Below are 16,558 nucleotides of genomic sequence, written 5' to 3'. Positions count from 1 at the left end.
TCTCTTCAACCATCCCTCTGTATGCACAAAAAAGTTTAGAGAGAAAATGTACAGATGTCTGACACTGAGTTGACTCATTCATACTTAAGCCAGAGATACAAGAACATGTGAACCTTCTCCTGTACAACTGGAGTTTGATGAATAGAATAGAATAGAATAGAATAGAATAGAATAGAATAGAATAGAATAGAATAGACCCCTCTACCAGCTACAGCAGGTATAAAAAGCATTTGAAAAGTGAAAGAAAATTTGCAACTTAAGAGAAATACCGGTCTTTTGTTCTGACTTTTTAAACCAAACAGAAAGTGCTGCTTCTAATCCCTTCTAGGTAGGTGATGCCTGAAGCATGGTTAATTCCTGGGGGAGTTGTGTCATCGCATATGTATCACCTAGAAGAGAAGCTTTTCCTGTCATTAATCACACTGCAGTTGCCACCTCTTTTAAGAGAAAATGCTGGTAGTAATTGCTCTTTTTAATAGATTTTCATGAAGCCTTTGAGCATTTCTACCCTCAAAGGGCAAGACAGTTTATCAAATACACAAAGAACCGCTTTCCCCCCATTATGTACATTATATACAAGTGAGTGTTCAGTTCCTTCATTCTGTTCTCCTTGTAAATGGGACTCTTCGTTGTCCGATGTGAATGAAGAACGCCTTCAATAAAATACCCATCCAGCTCCACGGCCATAACGTAGCCTCAGCGTCAGCCACTGGAAACTTCACATGTAAAACAGAACTAACTTCTGCTTTTAGGGTATCCCACTTAAACCGTTTCATGACTAGCTTAAGGCTAATTTTTAAAAAATGTAGGTTCTTTTAAAGTCCAATTTTCTTCTTGTCTGTCTGTCCATTTTTTATGGACAACATCACACAGTAGCAAGTCTCTCTTTTGAGCTCTTAGTCTCTGATGGCTGGATTTTTGTGGTGTCTTGTCGAGGTAATCCATAGAGGTAAATAGAAATACACACCAGGAGAGCACCCAGGGAGAAGGTAACAGCTGAAAGGAGACAAAACAGTTTAAACAAACACCTCCGTATCAGAAGAAACCTTCAGAAGACTAAGCTATATAAATTACAATGATATCTGAATGACAGTATTGAAGTTACTCAAAACTAAACAGGACAAGCTGTTAATAATTCACAGAATCTAGACTCGCCCTCCGTCACCGAGAACTCTTGGAATGTTTACAATCCCCACACCAATTAGTCTTGTATCAGCAAGAACATGGTGATGGTCAGAGAAGCGAGTGTGAAACATCTGCAGTGCCAGATGCCATCCAACAGGCTTACGTTACAATAAACCTAATGATGAAGACACGGTGGATGGGCTAAAGTAGCCTCTGATAACACAGCTTGTTTGCCTTCCCACTTGTGGACAGTTAAGAAACGCTGTTAATGAGGCTTTCACAGAAAGATCACCAGTCCAGGTTTGATTTCTTGAACCATCACGAGAATGTTCTCTCCCAAGTCAGTCTTGAAAACTAGTTGTGTTTTTCATCACTTGTTTTAAGGTGCTCTTTTTCAGCCACACACTGATGATTTTCTCCTTATGCAAACTTTCCTTAAGTTTCATCTCATCGATGCCACATCAGAAAGCTAGTTTTTCCACCATTACACCATACAATCTTTGTTATGGTAGGAAAGTGAAAAATACCCAAAACAGTGAAGGACTGAGCAGGAGCTATAAGGTAGAGCATCAGAACTGATCAGGGAGAAAATCCTGTGTAGTTGCAGAAACACCCAAAGCAATCTGCTGTTTCCTCTCAAAACTATTCACCACATCCGTCATGACCCCAGCAGCCGTTTGACTCACTCTCATGTGGTGGTGTCCACAGCAAATAAGGAAGGTAAAAATTAACGCAGCAGCGGGTATAACTTAACAGGGAGGTGTAAAGCCCTTGCAGAAATAGCTGAGGAATTCATTTGGCACTGGGCTGTACAGCCAACAAGAAATGATAACTCACCACAGCAGTCTCAGGTAAACAGCTGTATCACGCACTAAACTGCATCACAAAGTGATTTATGAATAAAAGCTGTATAAACTTGTAAGCTGTTTAAAGGAGAAAGAACCTTTCCGTCTGAAGCTGTAGGGTGCGTCTGACCAAACAAACCATGAATGCCTTTGGAAGCACGGGGTCATCAGGCACCTGACATCACACAACACAGATTACACACTCGTGCACAGGAGTCCTGGTGGAGACCAAGTTAAAACCAGAAAAATTCAAAGGAGGCGCAAACGATCACTTTGGTATGAACTCCATACAGCCTGCGAGCCAGGAAGGAAACGTGCACATACAATGAAATCAAAGGCAAAAAGGCACCTACTTATCTGGAGGCCAAAGAGGATGACTGATGCCACAGTAGAAAGAACAATGGCTGCTGCTGCAGAGAAGCCTTTCATAATGTTATCTGTGTACTTAACAACGACCGAAGTGTAGAGGCCACCTACACTGGCGAGAACTGGAAAGCAGATAACGTGATTCTATTAGTAAAGATGCAGTAGGTGATTCTTGAAATGATGCATTTTACTCCACCAGTGTACTCCTTGTTTGGGCTACCTCATCCTAATTGGTGATTTAACGCAACATTCATCAAATTGGGATGTCTACGTGGCATCTAGTAGATCAGATACGTCTCATTTAAAAATTATCTACTCGCTACTCAGTTATTTAGATAGATGTTTCAGCACAATTTTAAATTGAACAGTGAATAATTTTTAAGAAAACGATACTTTTAAATAAAATCCATCAAAACACAGTAAAAAACAGTGTGTCAGACTGAGTTTGTAGCTTCATGCAATCAGTTATATCATAGTTAAAAAAGCAAAGCAATGTAAGAAGACCCTAAACCCACAAGATACTTACAGATGACAAACCAGACGTAGTATGTATAGCCATAGAAAAACCCTTTCTCAAGAACTTGGGCTCCGTCTGACATGTACACACCAAACAAAGTCACCACAATCCCAGATAAGTACATCTGAATATTCCTCACCCACAAGGAAGTATCTGAACTCTTTAAGACCTTCTCAAAATAAACTCCTAAAAAAAAAATAAAAAAGTTTCAGTGAGATGAAGTGTCCTCCTTAATGATTCATGGTTCATAGTGTTTTAGAGCCAGACAAGACTACTGGAATCTTGTCCTACAGACTGCGAAGTTTCACAGAAGTTCCCAGTGCCGAGGACCCAGCAACACACCCCACTAACGTGTGTCTTCCACAACAGCATCATTTTAATGTGTACGTACCATCAAAAATAGATTCTATTTCTCTTTACAGTTGTCGTAACAATGAACCCCACCAACAATTGAAACTACTCCTTATTTCTGTTTGATTCGCCAGGCTTCTGTACAATTCTACACCAGAAAAAAAGTGTTTCGCCTTGGCACCTGGTATTTTGCCCACAGGACAGTATTCATCTATTTTAGCATGATGTAGAACTATTTTTTTCCCTCCATTGGCATAACTGGCAGTAAAAAACTACAAATGGGTGGGACTGTATTACCTCAGTACTGAGACTGAAAATTCTGCAGGAGCCTTGTGCTTGCAGAGCACTTGGCAGAGTGGCATACGTTCTGAAACCACAGCTTCAGGGGTTACAAGAGCAAACCAAAATGGATGCCTTCTGCTAATTGAAACTACAGATTGGTTTTGAGTTTTTGGCTTCATTTTAATCGAAAGCTCTGGTTCACAGTGCCATGCTGATGAGCATTACTTCTATGCTCTGCATTACTGAAATTCCCCAAATACTTTTTCATTATTCTACTCAGGAGGCATATGTCAGACTGAAAGGCCGACATGGGACAAGGCCATCACTACCTGCCTTTTTAACCATTGCTCCCACACCAGGACTCTGCTACACAGAGAGCAGGACTCGGATCTTCTCAGCCACTTCCATGACCTTCTGGTGCAAGCCCTACTGACTAAAAGTTTATTGCTGATTAATATCACCAAAGATCCTTCATGAGATATGAAAAAAATATATGGAACTGACAAGGATGGCACAGAGAAGAGACCTGTGGGTTAGAAGCCCTAGGCACACGCCTCTCCTGAAATCCCTGCGGTAGCTTCAAGGAAGGTCTTGCTACTCTTTTATTCATGAAAAATGCAATTTATAATTTAATACAGTATAGTGAAGTTTTATGGTGAATAAATTAGAGAACAGATTTATATTTCAGGGCTTCAAATAATAAAAAAACCCAAGGAAATATTATATTATATCAATATACATTTTTGAAGTCTAAACATATCAAAAAACACCTAGTATTGTTAATGACTGTAGTGCTTAAAAGAACCCCAAGTAATCTATCTCGAGATTTCTGCCCGCTGAGAAGACCCAAAGCACAACCAGATGTAATCAACGTACCAGAAATTTGGCTTGAATATGAACCATACTTGTACATTTTGTAAAGTAAGAAAACAGCAAGCAAACCAATGAAAAGTATGCTTTCAGATTTCTGAAAATGCATTAAAAAAAAAAATGACTCCACTAGGCAAGATGAAGGAAAGAATGGGTGCTGTTAAGGAGAAATTACTCTTCAGTACTCTTTCGAGTCACAAAGGATCTGCCATTCTGTACTTGTCCAATGCTTTTATAAGCATTGTTGGGCCCGCAGATACTTGGAAATTACCACAGGATCAGCAATTTGAAGAAAAAACTTTTTTTCCCATCTCTGAGGGACAAAAACACATAACTTTGACTTTGCTGGAATAATATAAAACATTAACACGGTCAGTCCAGAAACTGAAGGTTTAAGGCCAAAATAACTTCTTCATGTGGGTGTAGGAAGGAGGAAGAGGAAAGGAGTTTGAATAGGATTTATGTTTTCAACATGTAAAGGCCCAAGGGCACAAAAAGCTCCGCAGATGAAATACTCTGTCGTCCCAGCTGCCTCAAAGCTACAGCTGTCAGTGAGGAAACACCCAAGCTGCAGTCCTTTTGTGGGACAAGAAAGCTGTATGTGTCTAAATCCTCTAGAGCTGCCTGCATCCACCTTTCAATGGTCTGAATCTGCAGAACTTTAGAAGCAGAGCTGTCTACCCGCCTTACCAGAGAAAGCCAGAGAGCCTTAGGATCTGAAAGCTTCACTGTCAATGCTGTATTCTGGCTTGTGGTTTGCGACCATCTATTGGAACGAGTAAATTTATAACCTTCCAGGAAAAGCTGATTGAGCTCTACACAATCTTATTTAGTATTTCTGCTTCAAAGTGCCCATTTCACTGAAAAGACACAAACAAGAATGACACTCTCCTCCTTTCCTCCCCTGCCAACCAGAATGTTTTCCATGAGTAACAACACAAGATTATTCTTGCAGGATTGTACAGTACTAGAGGTGGGTGACAGTACCTTCTTTTCTTACAGAGGGAGGGGAAGAATCCAGTTTACAGCCAGGGAAATACAGCCCTGTGAGCCAAATTTCAAATTAAGTAGTAATTTGCATTTCCTTATTTCTCAGCATCAGCTCACTTGTCCTCAAGTTCTGGCCTCCTGCACATGCCAGAGAAAAACTACTCTTGAGGGGAAATGTTGGTTGTAGAACAAAACCAAACCAAGCAAAATCAAAAATCCTTCATGCAGTTAATCTAGGCTTCCTGCTACTCATCTTCCTCTCTGCCTTACTCATGCTGGCTCTGCATCTCGGTTAGATTTACCACCTACACGACTACGGCAACGTGTATTTTGGGGCTGAGCTAGTGCAAGAACTGAACAAGGACCTCAGTTCCCCTTATAAAAAAATGCAAGTATTTCATGTGATCACCATAAGGGAACTATTCACTGTAAAGCCTACTTTAAAAAATTGATGTAATTAATTAATTGTACTGAGTGAGTCATTATGGATGTTCCCTACAGTAGTGTTCTAAGCATTTGAAAGACACTTCCACTTGCAAACCAGCTTTCTAAGTTGCATCACGTAAAATCAATAGTAGATGCTCTTAGTATTTGCTTGGCAACTAAAATAATCATGTCACGAATCTGTCGTAATTACTGCAAGTAGAAAGTAGTTATGGGCAGAGGGGATAAAGTCCTTTTTTATCTTCTAATCAACGAAGACAGTTAACTAATGTAGAATGTCCTGTTTTAAACATCATGAGTTCTCCAGTCCTTTTGATGTGACCTGCGTACGGAAATAATACTGTACCTGCAAATCCTGAGCACAGTACAGCAACAGCGATCGCTCCAAACCCTAGCCATGGATTCTGCTCCACCTGCAACAGCAACCATTATTTTTAAAAGGATGCAACACTTCAGTAATTTACAAAAATCAACTCCAGAGGTACTTTGTTAAGTACAGCAAAATTATTAGCATTTCATTACAGTGTAAGATGTACTTGCTTAGCTAGAGCTGTCCTTCAGACTAGCCTGGTGCAGCTGCGTGGTGGTTCACTTTCTGCGTGTACTCTTACCAAGCCCTGCAGTGCTCAGAGGCACTTGTCTACGTGGCTGTGGCCAGTCTCCCAGCTGTGTGACCTGCCTTTCCCACTAATGCGGCTGACCAGCAGCGAAAACCTAAGAAACAGAAGACACTTGTTTCTTCCTAGAAGGGGATTAGGTCAGTGCCCGTGAAGGGTGTGTTTCAATGACATACCCACGCCCACAAGGCACTGGAGTTTCACTCCTAATTCCGCCAAGTGCTTCCATTCCAAGTTCTCTGCTCCAACAATTACAATACCAGGGCCAACTGCTGGAAACAATGTATTACTCAGATACTCCTATGAGGTGCCTTACACTGATTAAGATGACTGTGGTAATTCATACTAATTGTAGCAATCAGGTGCCTTTCCAACAAATGAGGCTGGAGCAATACTGCAAGCCTGCCTGAACTGGCGTACAATAAATGTGAAAGTGAATGATCAAACGAGTGGTTATTGTAGATGAAGTAGCTGGAAATAGGAAACGGATGCTGCTGTGTGGAATGTAAGAGACTTTGCCTTAATCCCAGCTGCTGTGAACTGAAATACAAAGCATAAGGCAGTTTATTCTTTGTTGTGAAGTGGGAAAATGTAAACTCTTACCTGTACTTTTGTAGCCTGGGCAGGTTTCCACTGGACAAGGGTAACACCACCACACAGCATGAAGACAGAGAACCACTGCAACTTACTAAGGGTACGGTTTAGCATTAGGACTGTACATAAAGCTGTACAAGGGATCTTTAGCTGGTATGTCACCTGCAGAAGATGGGAATATTGCACAGAGGATGTGGCTTTATGAACTCCTCCGAAACAAGAAAATGAAATCAAGAACTCAACTACAGAATGAGACATAAAATTTTATACTCATTGATTTCCTACAGATCCTTGGGTTTTTGTACCCTTGCCAATTACAACAAAGTGAATTTGAAGTGACTCTAGCAGTGAGTGGGGTAGCTCATAAAATCAGAGCACTGCAACAGACTGTATGCTCTGAATATTACAAAACCCCATTTGGCTTTTAACACTGAAGCTAAAGAGGGTACTGTGTGCTGGGCAGGCAGCCGCCTAGCATGCACGCCTCACGGAGCACTGAAGAGAAATGCATTTACAGGTCAGTTACTGACAAAAACGTGTATTACCTGGTAGACTGCCGCATCCAAGTTGCTAAGAGCCACAAATGCCATATTGTTTTGGAGGGCATACACCAAAGATGGAACACTTAATTTTAGCAATTCTGTAGGACTTCCAAATACATTTTCTTTTAAAGATGTTATTAACCTTGCCAGACTTCCAGTTTCTCTGCAAAATAAAATATTAATATAACTGAGGGCTCTCTTACACTGATATTCGAAAAAAATCAGAAAATCAGAAAATTCTTCCTTTGGGAAGGCTGAAAATTTGTTCTCAGCAATCAGTTGTACCTTCTGCTCATTAAAGAAAAATTAACTGGGAAAAAACAGTGAAGTTATCAACAGGTAGAAAGCCCTGAAGGTGAAGCAGACACTCTGGAATCTGGAGGTTAGATGCATTAATGTGTAATAAAGTAAACAACAACCATGAACACTGTAAACAGTGGAATAAGTCACTAAGTATACAGGCAGTGGGACAGAAGGCTGTCAATATCCTCCCCCCCCCTTTTTTTTTGTATTGACATTTGTGTGAGATGTCAAATGCCTGTGATTTTCCAGGTCCTGTTTAAACTGGGCCTCACAGTACAGCCAAAAGAGATTGTACCCATGCGCACTGCTGAGCTGGAGACATCTCTCACTCCTCAGCCAGCTCTGGGTTCCTCTTCTCGCGTGTGCTGCGGAAACGCGGGACCGGCACCAGTACACATGTGAAGAGGTCCGGTGGGACGTGTGGCAGCTCCCTGTCGCCTTGCATCTTCACACGTCTTCGTGTAATTACAGCGTGTGCAAGAGCAGGCAGTGGGGAAGAACACATTGCTTCTTGCTGCTGTCCCCTTTTGTGGCTTGCTCCTCAGCTTACTAAAGCTGACCTCTGCATTGCTAGTTCTCCCTTATCATTTGTCCATCAGTCTGACATTTCCTGCTTACTTGTCGCTGCTACTCAAGCCCTCCAGTTCCCTTCCCAGGTCTCCCCAAGTCCCATGTTCCCCCTTTTCTATTCTTCTCTCGCTTAGCCACTGACAAATACCAACCTCCAAAATCACGCCTGTCCCCTCCCACAGGCCTCTCAATTTGCAACCTCTACTGCTCTTGAATTGAACACTTCTTTTGCTTCCGTTACACATGCACATGAACAAATGGCTCTGCAGCACTCCAGAAGACCAATTCCCCACATTTCACCCATGTCCCAACTTCTTTCTTTTTCACAAATGTACGTCATCTACCTGCCCCAAACTCTTAATAGCAATTAGCAGAATCAGCAATCTCTCTATACCCCAAGCTCCTTCATTAACCACCTTGTTCCTGTGTATTTTCCATTCCTGATCAACCCTTGACTCTGTGCTCCAGGTTCTTGAACTTTGCCTCTACAAAGATTTATAGACTAACCTCTCATGTTCCTTCCATCCAAGTATCTCTCCTCCCTTGCCTACCGACCTGCCTGGCACCAAGCATATACCTCCTTTTCTCCCCGCCCCCCTTTTTATTTTTTTTGTAGTGAGAGCAGTCTTTATACAGGCAGCTGCAAGGGATTCTTTTTGTCATTTTCCCGTAACAGAGAGCACACATGAAAAACCAGAGTCAGGGGCAGTGCAATTACCAAACAGAGGCTAGTATGGTCCCACCCTCTTGTCGTACAAAGCGAGGTTACAGGCGAAGCTCCTTCCTAGCTTAAGTGGATACTTGGCCTGGGACAGACTTGGTGACACCGAGCATGTCACATAGGTGTCTTTTGCAAGACACATCTGGCCACAAGGGACAACCACTGACATGAAAATCTATAGACAAGTAGCACTCAAACCGAAGTCTGCAATACCAGGAAGCGGAAGAGTTCATGCTACAGCTCACCATGGTTAATTGCACTAGATACAGAACTGCATAAAATGTTACGAGTCATTGACATTATAGGCAAAATTATTGGTTTACTTATTCCTCAATACCTGTATTTACTGTACCGCCCAACGTTGGGAGATAAGATGTACAAGAAAACCTAGAGTTCCTGGTAATACCTAAGTACAGCTGGACTAAAGTGCTTCCATCTCAAATATCTAACTGCAAATAAAATATAATTAGCACAGATACAGTTCTACTCTGTGAGAGTAAGAAGTCAAAAATTAACACACACTAGTGGCTTCTACTATTTGTCGATGGTAAGGTGTGCTGTCCAACAGAAAATAATATTTAAACTATACCAGTTTCTGTCCCAGACCATGCTTGGTGAATTAGCTGATCACATATTTAAAAGTCAAATCACAGCAGTAATAGTAGTCTCTGTCTGCTCTAACTTCTAGCATGGAATTTCAGCAATGAAGAATAACAGATGTCGAGTAAGCACCATTTTCACTTCAGTTTTTGAGAACAAGATGAACTATCTAATAGTTCATCTTTGCAGTGGGCGAGCTTTCTGAAGCATGCACTTATCAAGAATCTCTAACTGTAAGTTCAATTCAGTACAAAGATCATGTGCAGACAGATTCAAATCTACACAAAAGAGAATCTAAAACAAGCCTCTGTGTACAGATGATAATGCAAAATAAGGTGTCCAAAGATGCACACTGTAAAATCAAATAAGAAAATAAAAAGTGATCTAGCTTGAACTCAGCATTCTCGATGTTGATCCAGATTCAACTTAAAAAACATACTCTATTTTCTTCACAGGTCTGAACAGGTGAGAGATACTAATAACAACCAGTTCTGCAACAGAAACATGCATTTGTTAGAAAAGCTGAAGTTAAAATTAGAATTTGCAAATCAGCTCCACTTCTCTTCATCCACTGCAAAGTAATTACGTACCATCTAAGAATGCAGACAATGTAATTACCAGATGGTGAATTGGACTTTAAATAAATAGGAGAAGTTCAGAGTACAACTGAGTAAACAATTAACACAGCTTAAACTATCATAAACTTCTCTTTTGAAAGACCATTCAATATGCCTTCCAGGCAAAACCTTAAAAGTAAACACAGTGAAGGCAGAGTGTAAGAATGTGTAGGAAAACAAATTCTGCAGCCGGAACAACACGAGAGTCATACTCCAGTATCCTGTATATTGCAGTAATCAGTGCTGACTGTTTCAAAAAGAAAAAGGTACCCACCCAAATATACCTTGATGTACAGAAAAAACAGATTGGATTCTGTCTTCTAACTGGTTATTAAACTTGAAAGGCACCTTGCCTTGGGTGAGACAAATTGGTTAGGACTTTTAAAACTGGAAGAAGCTGTAAAGGCGATACTGAAGGAAACAATGATGCTCAGCATATTCATAAGTGATCTAAAATGGGAGATTACTAGGAAATTGGCAAATGTTGATGATTATACTCAATTATATGTGATATCCAAAAGGAAACTTTCAACAGTTGCCAAAGGGCCTCTCGCTACACCAAGCAGAATTCACCAGATCTTTTCCCATCTGACAAACAGCTCAGGTACCTGGACAGTAAAGGCAGGCGGCCGGACCACCAGCAAGTGAGACACCCTGCCAAGCACGGCCTGAGGAACAGTGTCTGCAGTGCCCATCTCTCTCTCAACTATGGAGAAAAAAACCCCACTAGCTGACCAGATCAGAATAGATATCATAACTGTCAAACAGCTGAGTGAATCAGATTAATCCCATTTTAATTGGAAAATAGAGCTCAGTTGTCAATAAATGAGAAAGAATCACAGGAAACAAAAACCTCAAAACACAGCAACCATCTCTAAACCAGTCATGGGCATTTGGGAAAAAGATGTGAGCAGTTCTCCAACAGCGCCAGCTCAAGGCTCAGCTGTGTTCAGAGAAATGAGCAGAATGTTACGAATCCTTAGGAAAGGAACTAAGATGAAGACAGAAAGCACCTTCACCCCTCAGCCTAGCACCACGGCATGTTCACATCCTGAATGTGCATGCAGCTCTGGATCCTGTTTCAAAAGGGATGTAACAATACTGAAAATAGGTACTAGGATGATCACGGGAAAATTAAACTAGGACTCCCAGTTTAGAAAATAAACGAGTGATGAAAACACAGTACAGATCTATAAAGATATGAGAACAAAAATGAAGGGGAAAGATTATTCATGGTGTCTGTCAACACGAGACGACAGAATCCGGTGAAACTGCTAGATAAAGTGTTTATTAAAAAATACTTTTTTCATACATTGTGTAATTATATTGCAGAAGTAATTTCACAGAAACAGTAGGGACTAACAGTTCAAAAAGAAACTGGACAATCTCACAGAGGACAGGATCGTTAGGCACTACAGCCACAGTGTGCACCACCACACCCAGGCTGAGAAATCCCCACACTTCTGCCACCAGCTAAGGAAAGCTCAGCCGTGCTTGCCCTACTGCTTAATACCTCTCGTTCTAAGCATCCTCTGCTGACTACTGTCAAAGGGAGGACAATGGGCTACATGGATTTTTGGCTGTCCAGGGCTGTTCTAAAAACATAACAGACTTCTGAGTTAAAAGTAATTGCTTTTTTAACTATTTCAAGCAAAAAAACCACTCATACACTTTATGAACACAATATTACTGACCCTTAACAAGAGGCAGATTGCTTACCCTGCTGAACTAGGCCCCTCTGGTATACCACAAACAGCCTGGGGCCCAGGTGCACAAAAACAGATCTGAGAAATTATACGCACAGGTGAGGCTACCAAATGCCACCCACAGGTCCCTCACTATTGAGAAACGTGGGCTGCTGCAGCCTCCAAAAAGCAGGCTGGATCAGGATGCACGCTGGCCACAACACCGAGAACCACAGCACAACCACTCATCACCAGAAACACTTCTGCCAACATTTTGTGCTGGCAGAGTGAGAAGCCCAGGGTGCATAAAAAGAAAAACAGAAATTTGATACTGGTCACACTTGCCTTTTCCAATGTGTTGCATTTAATGAAAGGTTAAACAAAAGGCAGTTTGCCACAGCTGCCTTACCAAATTCAAATATTGTCTCACTTCTAAACCAAGTAAAATGCCATTTTGATGTTCATTAGAAAAAAATCTGATAAAAATCTGAAGTACACCATGTGACTTCACGATCCTCTAGCACAAACCAGCCTTCTGATATACCACAAAGAGACAGGCAGACAACCTAAAATTGTACAACAGCAAGAACTAGGCTTTGGAAAAGTCCACAACAGAAAGAGTGTTCCAAGGAAGGATGTAACACAGGGAAGCTGAGAGAACAACAGCAGACTCATGGCCTCCCTGCTTTAGATGCTCACGTGTGGACTAAAGTTCTAGTTCTTAGCGGCAGTCTGGGATTATGGAAACTAGTATTTTCTGACCACCAGTCTTAAAGCATCAATTCCCCAGGTTAATAGAGACAGCACAATGTCTGTCTGCAACATTGTTTGGGAAAATTTATGAGTAGGAACATAACTCAGCAGACGACGGCCCACAGTCCAGCCTTCATCTATACCAATACTTTAAAGACCCAAAACATCGCAGATAATGCATGCTGACATTTTGAACCTATTCCAAAGCATACAAAAATAGAAATGAATGCAGAAAGGACACACCTGAATATTGTGCTGTTTACAAAGCAGTTTCAGTTGAGGAGGAGTCACAAGCTCTAACTCACTCTAAAATGACTCTTTCACAGCATGACTATCCAGCCACGTTCTCACATGTATCTGGAATTCGGTATCTGAGAATCTGAGGTTAGAAGGAGGGATTCCTTTTCAAAATACTGATTAGCATTCTCGTACTTACTTAGCCAAGATGCCCACACTCAAGAACAACTTGATAACTTCAGTGATGCACACAGCTGTCGTTGAAAAGTAGAGTTCTGTCTCCACTGTCCTCGTGTACCGCAGTGCGACTGTGTATGTGGCAGCAACCAGGGTCATCACCGTGAGGCAGTACAACTTGAACAGTAAGCTGACATTTTCTGAAATAAAACAAAGATAACGACTCAGCATGCCCTTCGTTTTAATTTAAGAACTGAAACAGGGTGTCTTCCAGCTGGAGGACTGCATCAAATACTCCTGTGGCAGTGTACAATAATTACAGTGTTGTGAAACAGTTCCTATAAAAAGGTTGCTTGTACAGGAACTCCAAGTGTTTGAAAATAAGATGTCCTCTTGCCCTCATAGTCATCCTTCATTCTAGAAAAACTAATCACAGACTAATATTTATCTAACAGTAATCAAAAAGTCTTTCTGTGCTTTTCTGCTCTTTAACTAACAGTAAGTGCTTGCTCTGAAATGGCAGCTGATCTTCTCCATGCAGTATTCTGAAGTCTGACACAAAGAGCATTGGCAGACTAGTAAAAGCAAAGAGAGGGAAAGTTCAGTATCAGCAAAGAAGGGAATCAACCCAGCAAATCTTAAAAAATAAGGCAGCATTTCCTTCAGCCTTATTTTCCACCTAAGTTAGTAAAAGAGAGCTTTGCTCAGAATGGTGATGGGACTTCACACAAAGGGCTTTCTTTAAAAATTATTAACTGTAGAAAGCACTAAGGTTACAACTACGGAAGTAAATTAAACCATACACAGACTACCTATCATCTGTGCTATCCCCTCTGTGTTCCCCACTCCTACAACAGTGGCAATTCTTGCAACAGATTTGCCCTGGCCCAACTACTATCCTGCATAATTTGGGAGTTAGCCTGTCCCAGGTCTACTGGTGAAAGGCAGTTTTTCATACAGCTGCCCTCCCCTGAAGCCTGAGAGTTTCATCAGGTGGACGTGGCCAGGCCACGCCAGTTCATTCTCACGTCAGAGAATGGCCAAGACTGCATCCGCAGCAGTAAAGAGAACAGCACGTGACTCCAAACAGGACTTCTCTGCATGAAAGCATGACCTACAGCATGAGACATCAGCAAATGCGTGGTGTCTACAAAACCATTTTTCAAACTGGTAGATTACTCCTTGTTATGCATGACACCTGATGGGTGCATGTTGGTCATTCAAGCAGCATCTTTGGGGCCATTATCTGTCATGTTCTGAATATCCTAAAGAAACTTACTTTAATTGGCATTAAGTTTATGTTCCTCTGCCGATTAGGGAATGAGCTAACAGATAAGCCCCGGGCAGATTTGTAATAACTTTGTTCATTTAATATGGGAATGATTTGCTGAATCCAGTGCAACCGATGTTTTGGTTCATTTTTCTTTCAAGCCAGTGATGTCTTCTATTGCATAACATTTCTGCAAGGTACAGTTAATACCTCCTGCTGCTGCAATCATTTAAATTAGCTACTTCCTTACAGATAAAAATCTTACCCACGTCAGTAACCACTTTTAAAAGGTAGAGCCAATTAGTTTTTGGACTAACAATGCTTAAAAGAGACTTACAAGCTGTAATCCATTTTTAAATTAAGTTTGGATTGCAGGGAGGGACAATGGGAATCCAGGGGCGTAACAACCAGGAAATAAAATTAACCCTGTCCAGTTTTACAAAAATGTATTTTCTAATGATATTGACAGAAATTATATTAACAATGTGGTTTTACAAACTAAAATTTTAAGCCTATGCGCTACTGAACTAAAACTAAATATAATCCTTGCCTATATTTACTACTCTTTAAAAAATAAATGCATGCCCAAATTTGGCAACTGTTTGCAAACTTGGCTAAATGAAATGCAGCAGGACATAATGAATCTAGCAACTACACTAGATAGTTCTAGCATTCTGTAAAAAGCTGTTTGTAGTTAGTTTTCAGTCTGAACATTTCTCCAGCTTGGCTCATGTCTGCATTAGTACCAGTGCAGCACTGAGGGAAGAAGGAAAGCATAGTTGGGGCGCCCATACCTTCTGTGGCTAACTCGGAACTTAAGCTTAAAAAAAAGTGAGCTGAAAGAAGCTCTTGTTGCTTTCCCAGTTTCTCTCACTGGCTTCACTAAATCCCACTTGAACGAAACAATTTCCAGCAAAAGGAACCAGACAGGCCAAAAGCCTCATGATATTAGTGCGGACCTCCCACACATCTCCACAGCTCATGTAACCACTCTGCCAGGGCTCTTTTAAATGGCAGCCCAAGGCCAAGGCTGGCACACGACGCACCACCTGCAGCCTGCCGAGGGCCGCTGGGGCGGTGTGCGCCTCAGACCCAGCCTTACACACACTGCAGGAAACCCTCCTCCTGGGGTTCCCGCCGTTCTCGTCCCCACTGAGCCTGCTGCCAAGCGCTGAGGAGCCCTGCGCAAGGCCCGCTATGGGCGAAGCTGGTGGAGGGGCAGGTGTCACCTTCCCGAAGGGTTTAAGCCCGCCTGGCTTGCCCGAGGGCTCTGGCTTCGAAACCCGGGGTCCGGCGGGGCTTTCAGGGCCACCGTTGGCACCCGCGGGGTGGGCGCCGAGCAGCAGGGGGATGCCCGTGCGCGCTGACGACCTGGGCCTCACGGCCTCGGGCTAACCCGAAAGCGCAGCGCCCACGTTCCAACGCTCCCAGAGCGGGAACCGGAGACGGCCGAGGGTCGTCCTAAAGGGGGAGGCGCCCCGGCCCCGGAGCACCCGCCGCCCCGCCTGACAGCGCCTCCCACACGCCGGGGAGGCGGCAGCCCCGCCGCACGGCCCCCGCGGCCACCGGCGGCCCCGGGCAAGGCCCGTCCCAGGCGGCGGGAGGAGAGCAGGAGGGCGGGAAGGCGGGGCGGGGGACACACACACAGCCCCTCCCCGGCGCGGCCCCGCGCCCCCTCACAGCCCCTTCCCCCCGCGCCCGCGGTGGTGGCGCCCGGCGCCGCAGCCCCCGGCGGGGAGGGCGGTTCCACTCCCTCTGGGGCGGGGGAGGCAGCGGGGAGCCGCCGGCGCGCGGGTCGCGCTCGGTCTTGCGGGGGGGTGGGGGGGGGCGGGATCGGCCCCCTTCTCCGGCCGTACCTCCCCCCGAGCGCCACGGCGCCCTAGACTCACCCGCGCCGCCGGCCTCACCTTTCGGAGGCGACATCGTGCCCGCAGAAGGCGCCAAGACCGCCGGGCCGGAGCCGCCCGCCGTGCCCCGCCGCTCCTCCCATTACACCATAGAGTGCGGCGAGGCCTCCTAGAGCGGCCCCGCCTCCCTAGTTTCACTATAGAGCTTCGCTTAGATAGTCCCTCTTCCCGCCGG

The 16,558-nt window shown here is 43.4% G+C and overlaps 1 protein-coding gene across 2 annotated transcripts; it reads right to left on the bottom strand.

The window, feature by feature from the left end:
* Nucleotides 1–454: 454 nt before the first annotated feature.
* On the bottom strand, nucleotides 455–16,489 carry SLC35A1 (solute carrier family 35 member A1). 2 transcript variants are annotated; one of them, XM_074862025.1, is made up of 8 exons: nucleotides 16,384–16,489; nucleotides 13,229–13,406; nucleotides 7,547–7,706; nucleotides 7,011–7,163; nucleotides 6,137–6,203; nucleotides 2,863–3,039; nucleotides 2,324–2,458; nucleotides 455–996 (listed from the first exon to the last, which is right to left on the bottom strand). In XM_074862025.1, the coding sequence occupies exons 1-8, from the start codon at nucleotides 16,397–16,399 to the stop codon at nucleotides 866–868; spliced, it is 1,017 nt and encodes a 338-aa protein (XP_074718126.1). In that variant the 5' UTR covers nucleotides 16,400–16,489; the 3' UTR covers nucleotides 455–865. The 2 variants fall into 2 exon arrangements, with proteins under 2 accessions (XP_074718126.1, XP_074718125.1); XM_074862024.1 differs by having other exon boundaries at nucleotides 16,366–16,477.
* Between the last annotated feature and the right edge of the window lie 69 nt (nucleotides 16,490–16,558).

This window comes from Strix uralensis, chromosome 3, assembly GCF_047716275.1.
Source record: "Strix uralensis isolate ZFMK-TIS-50842 chromosome 3, bStrUra1, whole genome shotgun sequence".
Classification (NCBI taxonomy): Eukaryota; Metazoa; Chordata; class Aves; order Strigiformes; family Strigidae; genus Strix; species Strix uralensis.
Note: the sequence above shows the minus strand (reverse complement) of the source record. Positions and strands in the feature narration are given on the sequence as shown.

Excerpts from the sequence above, each read along its gene's own strand:
- SLC35A1 (XM_074862024.1), bottom strand. The coding sequence starts at position 16,399 with ATGTCGCCTCCGAAAGGTGAGGCCGGCGGCGCGG. Across the intron at positions 13,407-16,365 it reads AGGTGAGGCCGGCGGCGCGG|AAAATGTCAGCTTACTGTTC; the intron begins GTGAGTCTAGGG and ends GTTTTATTTCAG. Across the intron at positions 7,707-13,228 it reads AGTGTGGGCATCTTGGCTAA|AGAAACTGGAAGTCTGGCAA; the intron begins GTAAGTACGAGA and ends TTTATTTTGCAG.